At 42.3% G+C, this 13644-nt stretch overlaps 1 protein-coding gene across 1 annotated transcript in view; it reads left to right on the forward strand.

Annotated features, from left to right (window-relative positions):
- Window positions 1-13644, forward strand: part of MEI1 (meiotic double-stranded break formation protein 1) — a 67228-nt gene that overhangs the window by 27726 nt on the left and 25858 nt on the right. The window contains exons 18-20 of the mRNA XM_029205668.1: window positions 1562-1730; window positions 6988-7135; window positions 13077-13352. Coding sequence (XP_029061501.1) covers window positions 1562-1730; window positions 6988-7135; window positions 13077-13352 — 593 coding nt within the window. The remainder of the gene's footprint in view (window positions 1-1561; window positions 1731-6987; window positions 7136-13076; window positions 13353-13644) is intronic.

Here is a 13644-nt window from a genome sequence, read left to right on the forward strand (position 1 = left end):
CGCTCTTTTTCCTTTGTCTTTCTCAGACACTATGCTGAGAGAGACAGCAGCACAGGTGAGGATTTTCATTCCTTCCAACATGGATTGGCTTCTAGTTCTCTCACTGTACCAGCCACTCCTCTCTGCTTGGTGTCCAGCTCTCTGCCTCCTATTCAGGTGTGGTCTGGCCTGCACAGAAAATGACATGATGACTTCCACCGTGGTGGCAGCTGCATCACAACAGCCTCTAGTGTTCACCAGCACCAGCCCCTGCTGCAGGCAGCTCCCTCTCTTGTTGGAATAGGAGGGGCCCCACTGTCTGCCCCCTCAGACCCTGAGATCTTGTCATATCTCAGAGCACCAGGAAGAGCAGCCAACCTTACTTACATGCAGACTGCTTCTTTCTTTTATATATGGATGTGCGAGGCTCAAGGATATTAGTTTTGTTATTATCACAGTGGTCATAGTGTGCTTTGGTAGAAAAGGCCCTAAGCTTAGAATTAGGAAACCTGACCTGACTCTGCTAGCACATCGCAGTGGGACATTCTCCATGTCACCTTCCACTTGCCTGTAGGCCCACTGCACTGGCAGGGTGGACCCTTTCATTTGACCTCTAACTTGGCCCCCTGCTTGCAGTCTCTCATCCTCCTACCAGTCTTCACCGACTGCTAGACGATCTATCCTTAACATCTCAACTACCCTGGCCTTCAGCCATTGTCTCCAAACATCAGTCTGTGGGGCATTGTCCGACAGTGATGGAGTTTTCTCTGGTCTATGGTGAAATTTGGAAAATAAGGGTAATGTAGTGAATTTTCCATAAAGGTGACTTTATTCATAATTTAAGCTCTGAGGTCCTTTTCTTTCATATTCTTTTGGTAATCAAATGTTCTTTCTTTTAAGAAACAGAAGTTTCATAAGAAATTCAGGAATCTATTCTCAGGATAAAATCCATATTCTCTACTCATCATTCAAGGTCTTTCACAGTCTAGCTACAAATTACATCACACAGTCCCAAACCCCTAACACTCCACATCTATTCACTGAGGGGCCAGTCACACTGAACTCCTTCCTGCCCCTTATACATGACTTCCTCTTATGCCTCCAGGCTGCTGAACTCCTTGCTTCCTGGCTCAGGGAGTCTCTTCCCTCCTTTCTCGGCCTGTTTTCTCTTCACCCTCCACAGTTCCCTCCTCTTTGAGCTTGCCCTCCGCGTCGCAGGTGGCGTGAGTCACTCTCTCTTCCACGCTTGAACATGGCACTGATCACATGTCCTATAATTATCTGTCTCATTATCTGTTTTTTCCCACCAGCTGCCAGCTACTGGAGGTAGGGCCCATGTCTCACAGCCTGGCCTAGAGTAGCCAATCAGTGGACATTGTCAAGTGAACGAATGTATCTATGTCCTTCCACATGCTACCTTTTGTCTCTTCTGGTAGAGAGGAAGAAGAGACTGATTTCCTTTTATCTGGCGTGTATCCTTGCTGCCCTGTGCAGCACTCTGTATGTAGTAGACACCCATGTGCTCATTACCTGCTCTCCTCTGTCCTTTGTGTGATTTTTCTCCTGCTTGTTCTCTCCCCAGAACTCTCTGCAGTATCTGAGCTTCTGCAGCATGGGCTGCCCCAGATAAGCAGCAGGAGCCCTGAAAGCCTTGCTTTCCTGTCGGATCGCCAGTATGTGGAGGGAGCCACTCGCCAGAGACAGTACTGCATCCTGCTCCTCTTCTACCTGGCCTACATTCACGAGGACAGGTCAGTGCTCAGAGCTGGTGGCTGACAGTTGGTTCTGGAACCTACATCTTTAGCCAAGTTCAGTTCAATAAATGTTTACAGAGGCATCCTCTCCAAGCCTGGTGCTGGGCACTGGGGACACAGAGATAAGTGAGAAATGACTTATATTCCTCAGGGGCTCACATGTTGGAGAGGGGGTTAAGACAGGTGGGTAGTCTGTCTAGAGACAGAGGCCTAGAATGCTAATGAGAGTTCCTTGATATCCCTGAGGGTGTTGTTCACGCACCAGAAAAAAATGTCAGTGCCTTACTTTGGTTTTAAGAATTACTATACAATTTTTTAAAATTTAAAATCAAAAGACTATTTTCTGTTAAGCTTTTAAAAAATAATTTATTGAGGTAAAATTTACATAATTAAATTAACTGTTTTAAAGTGAACAATTTAGTGGCATTTAATACATTCACAGTGTTGTGCAACCACCATCTCTATCTAGTTCCAAAATATTTCCATCACTCCAAAGTAAAACCTCTTATCCATTAAGCAGTCACTACCCATTCCTTTTTCTGCTCAGCTCCTGGCAACCAACAGTCTGTGTTCTGTCTCTATGGATTTATCTATTCTAAACATTTCCTATAGATGTGGTCATACAGTATGTGACCTTTCGCACCTGGCTTCTTCCACTTAGCACAGTGTTTTCAAGATTCGTCCAGTGAGCATAATGTTTGTAGCATGCGTTGGTACTTTATTCTTTTTTTTGGCTGAATAATATACCGTTGTATATATACACCACAATTTGTTTATTCCTTCATCCATGGCTGGACATTTGGACTGTTTCCACCTTTTGGCTATTGTGAATAGTAATGCTGTGAATATGTGTATACATGTATTTGTTTGAGTACTTGTTTTTCTCTTCCTTTTCTGTATATACTAGGTGTAGAATTGAGGAGTCATATGGCAATACAATGTTTAACATTTTGAGGAACTTCCAAATTGTTTTCCAGAGTAGCTGCAATCCTACCAGCAATATTTGAGGGTTCCAGTTTCTCCATATCCTTGTTAACACTTGTTGTCCATCTTTTTGATTATAGCCAGCCTAGCGGTTATGAAGTGGTTTTTGCATTGTGGTTTTGATTAGCATTTCCCTAATGACTAATGATTTTGAACATCTTTTCATGTGCTTCTTGGCCATTTGCACTCCTTCTTTGGAGAAATTCAGATCTTTGACCCATTTTTTTAACTGAGTTGTAAGAGTTCTTTATATGTTCTAGATACAAGTCCCTTATTAGATACATGATTTGCAATTTTTTTTCTCCCGTTCTGTTAGTTGTCTTTTAACTTTCTTGATGGTATCCTTTGAAGCACAGAGTTTTAAATTTTTATTAAATCTAATTTTAAAAATTTGGGGGGGGTGATGAAATATGTCTGTTTTTTCTGTTGTCATTTATGCTTTTGGTGTTGATTCTAAGAAAACATTTTCTAACCCAAAGTCATGAAGATTTACTCCTATATTTTCTTCTATAGTTATTTTCTTTAACAATTTTAGCTCTTACATATAGGTTTATGATCCATTTTGAGTTAACTTTCATGATGGTGTTAGGTAGGGGTCCAACTTCTTTTTTTTTTTTTTTTTGTGGTATGTGGGCCTCTCACTGCTGTGGCCTCTCCCGTTGCGGAGCACAGGCTCCGGACGCACAGGCTCAGTGGCCATGGCTCACGGGCCCAGCCTCTCCGCGGCATGTGGGATCTTCCCGGACCGGGACACGAACCTGTGTCCCCTGCATTGGCAGGCGGACTCTCAACCACTGCGCCACCAGGGAAGCCCCCAACTTCTTTTTTTTAATGTGGCTTATACAGATGTTCCAGCGCCACTTGTTGAAAAGATAATTTTTCCCCCTTTGAATTGTCTTGACACCCTCATTGAACATCACTTGACCCATGTGATAGTTTAAAAGTTTTTTTTTGGACTTCCCTGGTAGCACAGTGGTTAAGAACCTGCCTGCCAATGCAGGGGACAGGGGTTCAAGCCCTGGACTGGAGAGCAACTAAGCCCATGCGCCACAACTAGTGAGTCTGCGCTCTAGAGCCCGTGAACCACAACTACTGAGCCTGTGCGCCACAACTTCTGAAGCCCGCGCACCTAGAGCCCCTGCTCCGCAACAAGAGAAGCCACCTCAATGAGAAGCCCATGCACCGCAACGAAGAGTAGCCCCCACTCTCCACGACTAGAGAAAGCCCCTGCACAGCAACGAAGACCCAACGCAGCCAAAAATAAATAAATAAATAAATTTATATATATATATAAAGTTTTATTCTTATTTTAAAACTCGTGCTTATTGTAAAAACTCAAGAAAAATGATTGGCTATAATGTTAAAATACTTCCCCATACACCTGCCAGAGTTAACTACTATTGGGTACTCTCCATAAACTCTTCTGTGTGTTAAAAAACACGAATATAGGAACTTCCCTGGTGGCACGTGGTAAGAATCCACCTGCCAGTGCGGGGGACGCGGGTTCAAGCCCTGGTCCGGGAAGATCCCTCGTGCCGCGGAGCAACCGAGCCCGTGCGCCACAGCTACCAAGCCTGCGCTCTGGAGCCCGCGAGCCACAACTACTGAAGTCCGCGCGCCTAGAGCTCGTGCCCTGCAACAAGAGAAGCCACTGCAATGAGAAGCCCGCGCATCGCAATGAAGAGTAGCCCCCGCTCGCCACAACTAGGGAATGCAACGAAGACCCAACGGAGCCAAAAATAATAATAAAACAAAACAAAACAAAAAACACACAAATATACTTTTTTTTTTTAATATACAGAATGGGATATAATACAAGGTCTTCAACTTGCTTTTTAACTTAACAGTATATCTTGGACATCTTTCCATGCTACTATATGTATTAATAGGTCTACCTTATTCTTTTGGTAGCATAATATTTATATTATGGCTATTATCCATTTTCTTTTTAGTTTTTAAATAAACATTTTATTTTGGAGTAATTTTAGATTTACAGAAAAGTTACTCTTCACCCATTTTCTCCTAATACATAACTGTGGTACATTTATCCAACTAAGACAGTAACATTGGCACATTACTATTTTTTCCAATTTTTTAAATTGTAAAATACACAAACATAAAATTTACCATCTTAACTATTTTTACTGTACAGTTCAGTAGTATTAAATACATTCATAATATTGTGCTACCATTACCACTGTCTGTCTCCAGCACTCTTCATTTTGCAAAACTGAGACTCTATACCCATTAAACAGTTAAGTCCATTCCCCCCTGCCCCCAGCCCCTGCAACCACCATTTTACTTTCTGTTCCTATGATTTTGACTATGCTAAGTACTAATTATAGTGGAATCATACAGTATTTGTCTTTTTGTGACTGGCTTATTTCACTTAGCATAATGTCTTAAGGTTCATCCAAGCTGTAGCATATGTCATAATTTCCCTCCTTTTTTGCACCAAATAATATTCCATTGTACATGTATATACCACATTTTGCTTATCCATTCATCTGTCGATAGAGACTTGGGTTGCTTCCTTTTATTATATATTGTCAATAATGCTGCTGTGAACGTAGGTATACAAATATCTCCCTGAGTCCCTGCTTTCGATTATTTTGAGTATATACCTAGAAGTGGAATTGCTAGATCATCTGGTCATTCTATTTTTAATTTTTTGAGGAGATGTCATACTGTTTTCCACAGTGGCTATACCATTTTACAGTCCCACCAGCAGTGCACAAGGGTTCCAATTTCTCCACATCCTCTCCAATACTTATTTTTGTTTTGATAGTAGCCATCCTAATGGATATGAGGTTGTTATCTCATAGTTTTGATTTGTGTTTCCCTAATGATTAGTGATGTTGAGCATCTTTTCATGTGCTTATTGGCCATTTGTATATCTTCTTTGGAGAAATGTCTATTCAAATCTTTTCTCCATTTTTTAATCAGATTGTTTCAACTTTTTTGTTGTTGAGTTTTAGGAGTTCTCTATGTATTCTGGATATTAATTCCTTATTAGATATATGATTTACAAATAATTTCTCCCATTCTGTGGGTTGCCTTTTTACTCTGTTGGTAGTCTTTTTTTTTTTTTTTGCGGTACGCAGTCCTCTCATTGTTGTGGCCTCTCCCGTTGTGGAGCACAGGCTCCGGACGCGCAGGCTCAGCGGCCATGGCTCACGGGCCCAGCCACTTTGCTGCATGTGGGGTCTTCCCGGACCGGGGCATGAACCTGTGTCCCCTGCGTCGGCAGGTGGACTCTCAACCACTGCGCCACCAGGGAAGCCCTGTTGGTAGTCTTTTGATGCACAAAATTTTTAAACTTTCATAAAGTCCAGTTTGTTTATTTTTTCTTTTATTGCCTATGCCATTGTTGTCATAACCAAGAATTCATTGCCAAATTCAATGTCAAGAAAGTTTTGCCTTATGTTTTTTTCTAAAAATTTTATAGTTTTAGGTCTTAAGTGTGGATCCATTTGGGGTTAATTTTTTTTTAATATCGTGTTAGGTAAGAGTCTAACTTCATTCTGTTGCGTGTGGAAATCTGGTTTTCCCAGCACCATTTGTTGAAAAGACTGTCCTTTCCCCATTGAATGGTCTTGGCACCCTTGTTGAAAATCATTTGATGATATATGTGAAGGTACAATACTATTAACTAAGCTTTATTCAGATTTCACCAATTCTTCCTCTATTGTCCCTTTTCTGTTCTAGGACACAATCCAGGATACTGCATTGCATTTAGTATTACCTATTTAAAAATGTTTGATTTTGGAGGGTCTTAATCTGATAGGTGAGACATAGGGTAGAAAATTTAAAAGATATAAGAGGGTATATAGTGAAGTCAGTTTCCTCCTCATCCCCATCTCCCTTGCATGTACAAGTATAGACGTCTCCCTCCCCCAGAAAGTAGCCCATTGAACACAGAAATGTTTAATGATAAATACGAGAAGGGTGGACTGGCTGCCAAAGCAGGGCCTCCTGAACTCAAGAAGCAGCATCCTTCTCTTTAGCACTGCCGGTCCAGCTGCCTGATGCTTTACCTTCTAGATGTGGATGAGGAGTCTCTGGTCTCTAATAGAGCCTTGCACAAAGCACAGAATTATGTGCTATGCATGTGTGACGATGCTTTGTTAAATATATACAACACACTCTTTGTGCAAGTTGTCATTAGAATGTGGACATGCTGGGACAGAAGGACAGTGGCTGAGGGAGGATGTAGCAGGGCAGGACAGCCATCTCTGCCTTTTTCACTCAGACTCTCCTTGGTTGACAGGTTTGTCTCAGAGGCGGAGTTATTCATGGCTGTGCGAAGCTTCCTCCTGTCTCTGCAGGACCAGGGTGAATGCCCTCCACTGGTGGTCTTCAGAGCTTCCATCTATCTACTTGCAATCTGCCAGGACAAAGACGGTGCGCTAGATGAGGTATGGACCAAAGTGCCTGGGGCTTTTCTTCCTCCTCTTGCACCTCTTCACATCATGGTTCCTTGGGAGACTATGATGATGTATATATAGAGAAGGTGGGTGGCAGAGAGAGAGTGTGTGTTGGTGGAGTGGGGGAAGATAGAGTGCTGATATATACATAGCCCTTGTAACTTAGCCAATTCTCTCAACAGTACTGGGAGGCAGAGATTATTATTTCCATTTTATAGATAAGAAAATCAAGACTTAGGTTAAAGTATTGATAACTTTTGCTAGGTCACACAGTTAATTGATGGCGTGACCAGGACTCCAGCTCAGACTTGACCAACTCCCAAGGCTCTTTTCTTAGTACCACCTCTGGTTTATGCAGGAGGAAAGAGGTGTGAGGTGTCTCCAGGTAACAGTTTATCAAACAAAGTGTGTTGCCGGCACCCAGATCATTGTTAACCAGGCTGGTCTTGGATTGCTTTGAAGGTGGTTATATGTTACAAGTTTTCTCTCTCTAGCTTCTTTATAAACTCTCAGGGGTGGAGGACTATGTCTGATTCATCACTGGATCTGTCACCTTTTCCACTGAAAATTGCTTTTATTCCTTAGATGTGGACTCTTCAGCCTCAAATTAAGGACTCTCTTCCTTCAATGACTATTAATTTTGCCTTTTAAAAAAAGTTACTATTGGGGCAAATGTGACATGAGCAGACCTGGTTTAATTTGAATGGAATCAGGAAGGTATAGTAGAAGTGCAAGTGTTCTCAAGTAAGACAGATGTAGGTATATAATGTCCCATTGTCTCTCTTTTTGTGGTATTAGCAGCCATTGGTGATCATTCCCTAGATCCTTTAATTCATTAGGGATTGCAAAATATAATATCCTAATTCTGTCATTCTCTCTTTGTTTATTAACTGGACTATTTGTATAAAAAGAAACTTCTCTCACCAACTATTCAGTTACTCTGAATGGTAGATTGTATAGGAAGCATAGGGTGAATGTTTGATTCTTTCCCTTTAATTACCAGTTTTCAAAAAAAATGAGTTGGTTGCCTAGCACTCTCTAAAAGTGACCAAAGAGATTTTTTTAGTATCATTATGAGCTCATCGATTTAAAAATATTTGATGGTTTCAATCCACTATATTATCCTTTTGAGGATCAAATCGTCCTATCTTTGGCCAGTGGGAGCCTATTCAAGGTTGCTCCTAAGTCCTTTTGACACAACCTTAGTGATATTTGACACAGAGTTTGAGTTTTCTTTTCTTTTTTTAAAAATAAATTTATTTATTTATTAATTTTTTATTTTTGGCTGCTGCACGTGGACTTTCTCTAGTTGCTGCGAGCGGGGGCTACTCTTTATTGTGGTGCGTGGGCTTCTCGTTGCGGTGCTTCTCTTGCTGCTGAGCATGGCCTCTAGGTGCGCTGGCTTCAGTAGTTGTGGCACGTGGGCTCTGGAGTGCAGACTCAGTAGTTGTGGTGCACAGGCTTAGTTGCTCCATGGCATGTGGGATCTTCCCGGAACAGGGCTCGAACCCGTGTCCCCTGCATTGGCAGGCAGATTCTTAACCACTGCACAACCAGGGAAGCCTGAGTTTGAGTTTTCTAGTATCACAAGATGCTTCAGGCATTCCTGCTCTCCCATCCTGTCTTGATCCTACCCAGTTAGGCTTTCACTCTTACCATATCCCTGAAAATGCACTTGTCAAAGTCACCAATAACAGATACATGGCTAAAGCCAATAGTCAGTATTTTAGTCATCATCTTGCTTGACCTATCAACAACATCTCTTTTCTTTGAAACACTGCTTTTCCTTGGCATCTAGAATACCGGGTATTTCTAGTTTTCCTCCTACTTCTCTGGCAGTTATGTCTCAGTGTCTTTTGCTGATTCTCTTTTATCGCCTTGACCTCTAAATGTTGTAGTACCTCAGGGCTCAGTCTGTGACTGCTTTTCTTTTTTCTCTAAATTTACTGCTGTGATGATCTCATACAGTCTCATGGTTTAATTCATGGCTGGATTAAACAAGATCACTCTGGCCACTAGGACAATATAACAGAGGAGTACAAGGGTGAGGATGCAGAAACCTGTTAGGAGGCTACAGCAATAATGTAGGCAAGAGATAGTGGAGTAGGTGGTGAAAATTGTCAGCTTCTGGATATATTTTGAAGTTGGTGCCATAGGATCTCTTGATGGAACAGTGTGAAGTATGAGAATAAGAGAAAATAAAAGGATGTTTTCAAAGATTTTGGTTCTCATGAGGGTCAAAGAATTGTTGGATTGAAATACTAGAGGGAGTGAGCTGGAAAGATAGGAGGGGTGGTGGTAAAATGGGATGCTTGAAATTGGGATTATTTGGGAGGGTGCAGTTCTTTGTAATGACAATGTCTGGATACATGACCGTGGGAATGAATGGCTGAGGCAGGTAAAGGAGATTAGAAGGAGGAAGTAAGAGAATTTAGAGGCCAAGGTTTTCAAACTAGGGAAGTGGGAGTGAAAATAGCCTCCCTTGAGAGACTGTAGGCAAAAGAGGTTTTTGGCAGAGGATCAAAGCAGCAAGGTGAAGGGAATATTCAAAGAGGTACAGGACATAGGGAATTTGCTGATAACTGTGAGTGAGTTCTAGAGGGCACGTGGAAGGGTTGTGGAGCTGTGTAAGAGTGGGAGATGGGATTTAAAGAGGGCATGTCCTGAGCCATATGGGGGTGACCTGAAATTTCTGGGCTTTCTGAGGTGACTGACGTAAACGGGGGAAAAGGACACAATAGGAATAGTCCTGATGGCTTCAAGACTAATAATCGTGGCAAGATTGGTTCTTGGGGGCCCTTTCTTCCCATCTACCAGTGGGTGTGGAGACTTAGAAGGTAGTTTATGGAGGAGCTCCAGATTTCCCCTCTTAGGTGTGAATCCATAAATGATATATAACATTGTTTTGCATTTTAAAAATTCTTATATAAATATATAAATGGCAATATACAGTCACAACTTGTTTTTTTCACTTCATTTTTGTTTTTCTATTTTTATTTATCCAGGTTTTTTAAAAAATTGTGGTAAAATACACAAACATAAAATTTACTATCTTAACCATTTTTAGTGCACAGTAATGGTATTGTGTACATTAATATTGTTGTGCAACCATCTCACCACCATCTATCTCCAGAAATCTTTTCATCTTGCAAAACTGAAACTCTATACCCATTAAACAATAACTCCTCTATATGCATTGACCACTTATCATGTGCCAGGTGCCATGTGGGTCCCTGTCAGGGTTGAGGTGAATCAAACAAACTCCCTGCCCTCAGGGAGCGCCAGTTTGGCAAGAGAGACAAAAAGATCTCCTACAAGGCAGGGAACAGCTGCAGTGCTTCCTGGAGCTGGAGGACCATTGAGAGCTACGAAAGCACAAGGGGCAAGAGGTTGTGTCCGATTGTGGCATCAGAGAGGCTTCGTGGAAGAGATGGAGGTAGTGAAGGGAGAACTTTCAGGCTGAGAGTAGAGTAAGATTTAAGATACAGAAGTGGGGAGTTACCCAGTCTATCCATTCAAGGAAAGAAGCCTAGTTTAGTGTGGCTTGGCTAGGTCATGTGGGAGAAGGAGTGGAAAGAAGCTGGGAGGTAGACCTAAGTCTTTAATAACATGCTCGAAAAGGAAATTAAGAAAATAATTCCATTTACAGTAGCATTAAGAAATTAAATATATAGGAATAAATTTAACAAAAGAAGTGCAAGGACTTGATCACTGAAACTCACAAAACATTATTGAAAGAATTTAAAGAATACATACCTAAATAGAAAGACAACCTGTGTTCATGAATCAGAAGACTTAATGGCCAGTTATAAGATAAATAAGTGCTGGGGATGTAATGTACATCATGATGACTACAGCTAACAATGTTGTTTTGTATATTTGAAAGTTGCTAAGAAAGTAGATCTTAAAAGTTTTCATCACAAGGAAAAAACTTTTGTAATTATGTGAGGTGATGGATGTTGACTAAACTTATTGTGGTAATCATTTCACAATATATACATTTATCAGATCATTATGTTATACTCCTTAAACTTATACAATGTTATACATCAATTTTACCTCAATAAAATTAGGAAAAAAGAAGACAATAGTGTTCAAATGGCAGTACTCCCCAAATTGATCTATAGATTCAACATAATCTTGATCAAAATCCCTGTTGCCTTCTTTTTTTTTTTTTAAGATTTAATTTTATTAATTTTTGGCTGCGTTGGGTCTTCGTTGCTGCACACAGGACTTCTCTAGTTGCAGCAGGCGGATTCTTATCCACTGCGCCACCAGGAGAGTCCCTGCCTTCTCTTTTTTTGTCCAGAAATAGACAAGTTGATCCTAAAATTTATATGGAAATGCAAGGGACCCAAAATAGCCAAAACAATCTTGAAAAAGAAGCACAAGGGCTTTCCTTGTGGTGCAGTAGTTAAGAATCCGCCTGCCAATGCAGGGGACACGGGTTCGAGCCCTGGTCTGGGAAGATCCCACATGCCACAGAGCATCTAAGCCCGTGTGCCACAACTACTGAGCCTGCACTCTACAGCCCGTGCGCCACAACTGGTGAGCCCGCGTGCCACAACTACTGAAGCCCGTGCACCTAGAGCCCATGCTCCATGACAAGAGAAGCCACTGCAGTGAGAAGCCCGTGCACCGCAACGAGGAGTAGCCCCCACTTGCCGCAACTAGAGAAAGCCCGCGTGCAGCAATGAAGACCCAACACAGCCAAAAAAATTAATAAATTAAAAAAAAAAGCACAAGGTTGGAGGGCTCACACTTCTTAATTTAAACTTACTACAAAAATAGAGTAATCAAGACAGTGTGGTTCTGGTATATGTCTAGCATAGACAACCAGATCAATGGAATAGAACTAAGAGTCCAAAAATAAACCCATATTTTATTTTATTTTTATTTTTTTTTGTGGTACGCGGGCCTCTCACTGTTGTGGCCTCTCCCGTTGCGGAGCACAGGCTCCGGACGCGCAGGCTCAGCGGCCATGGCTCACGGGCCCAGCCACTCCGCGGCATGTGGGATCTTCCTGGACTGGGTCACGAACCCGTGTCCCCTGCATCAGCAGGCGGACTCTCAACCACTGCGCCACCAGGGAAGCTGAAACCCATATATTTTTAAAAGGATGCCAAGACAATTCAGTGGGGAAAGAATAGCCTTTTTAATAAATGGTGTTGGGACAGCTGGATATCCACAAGCAACAGAATGAAGTTGGACCCTTACCTCATACCGTACACAAAAAATAAATCAAAATAGATCAAAGACCCAAATGAAGAGTGAAAACTATAAACTATAAAATTCTTAAAATAACATGTTAAGGAATTTGAGCTTTGTAATATGTACAATGGGAAGAGATAGGTTTTTGAGGGTTAATAAATGATTCAGAACACCTGCCCTTTGCTTTCTCTGTGCCAGGTCTTATGCCAAGTGCACAGATCAATCTGTCACAGTCCCTGCCCTCAAGCATCTCAAGTCTAGTGTGGGAGGTAGACAAGTACATGCTGACAATTATGATACACTGTGGTATCATTATAGAGCTGGGTTTCTCAGCCATGGCACTATTAACATTTTGCACAGTATAACTCTTTTCTGTGGGAGGCTGTCCTGTGCATTGTAGGGTATTTAGTGGGATCCTGCTCTCTCCTACTAGATGCCAGTAGCACTCTCCCAATCAAGACAATCAAAAATGTCTGTAAACATTTTAAAATGTTCCCTGAGGAGCAAAATCACCCCCAGTTGAGGACCACTGTTATAAGGTAAGCACAGTGAGGTTTTCTTTTCTCTAGAGGGTGCTGGGATGAGCCAGTGTAGATATCCTGGAGCACTGAGAAGCCAGTACATTTTTCCCACTATGTCTTGGCTGTCTGTGTTTGTTGGGGATTGGGGTCTCTTGAGTCCTCTGCAAGGTGTATTTAGCCCCTTTCTTCTTTGCCTTCAGGCTGTGGTTGGCGCCATCAGAAAATTACTAGAGGGCATCCCGGACCTACACCTAGTGTACACCCACCACCCCCTCCTGCTCAGGTTATTCCTGTTGTATCCAGAGCTGATGAGTAGGTTTGGGCACCGTGTCCTGGAACTTTGGTTCTCCTGGGAAGAGAGCATCTGTGAGGAGCTGGATGATGTCGCCTCTGCTGGGCAGCCCACCCTTCCCGCCAGCTTAGCAGCCCTGTTTCATGTGCTCAGAAGCAGCCCCAGCACCCTGCTCATTTTGCTGGTAGGTGACCACTTGCTCATTTCTACATTCAGAGATGGTGGGCCCTCTCTCTCTGGGAGCTGGTTTATTGAGGTCAGGAGGCACCCGCAGCTGCTTCTGCCTGCCTCTGGACTTATCACTGTTTCCATGTGAGTAGGAGGTGCTTTCGGCTGGCAGGTGCCTGGTTTCTGTAAGTCTATACCCTTTCTTAAGTCTGATGGAGGTTTGCTCACTGAGAGATATGTGCCTCTCTAATCCCCAGGGGATATACCTATGAAATGCTGACCTCAGTCGCCATTCCCTCTCGCCTCCC

This window comes from Monodon monoceros, unplaced genomic scaffold (genome assembly GCF_005190385.1).
Source record: "Monodon monoceros isolate NGI ecotype Baffin Bay Population unplaced genomic scaffold, NGI_Narwhal_1 Super_Scaffold_6, whole genome shotgun sequence".
Lineage (NCBI taxonomy): Eukaryota > Metazoa > Chordata > Mammalia > Artiodactyla > Monodontidae > Monodon > Monodon monoceros.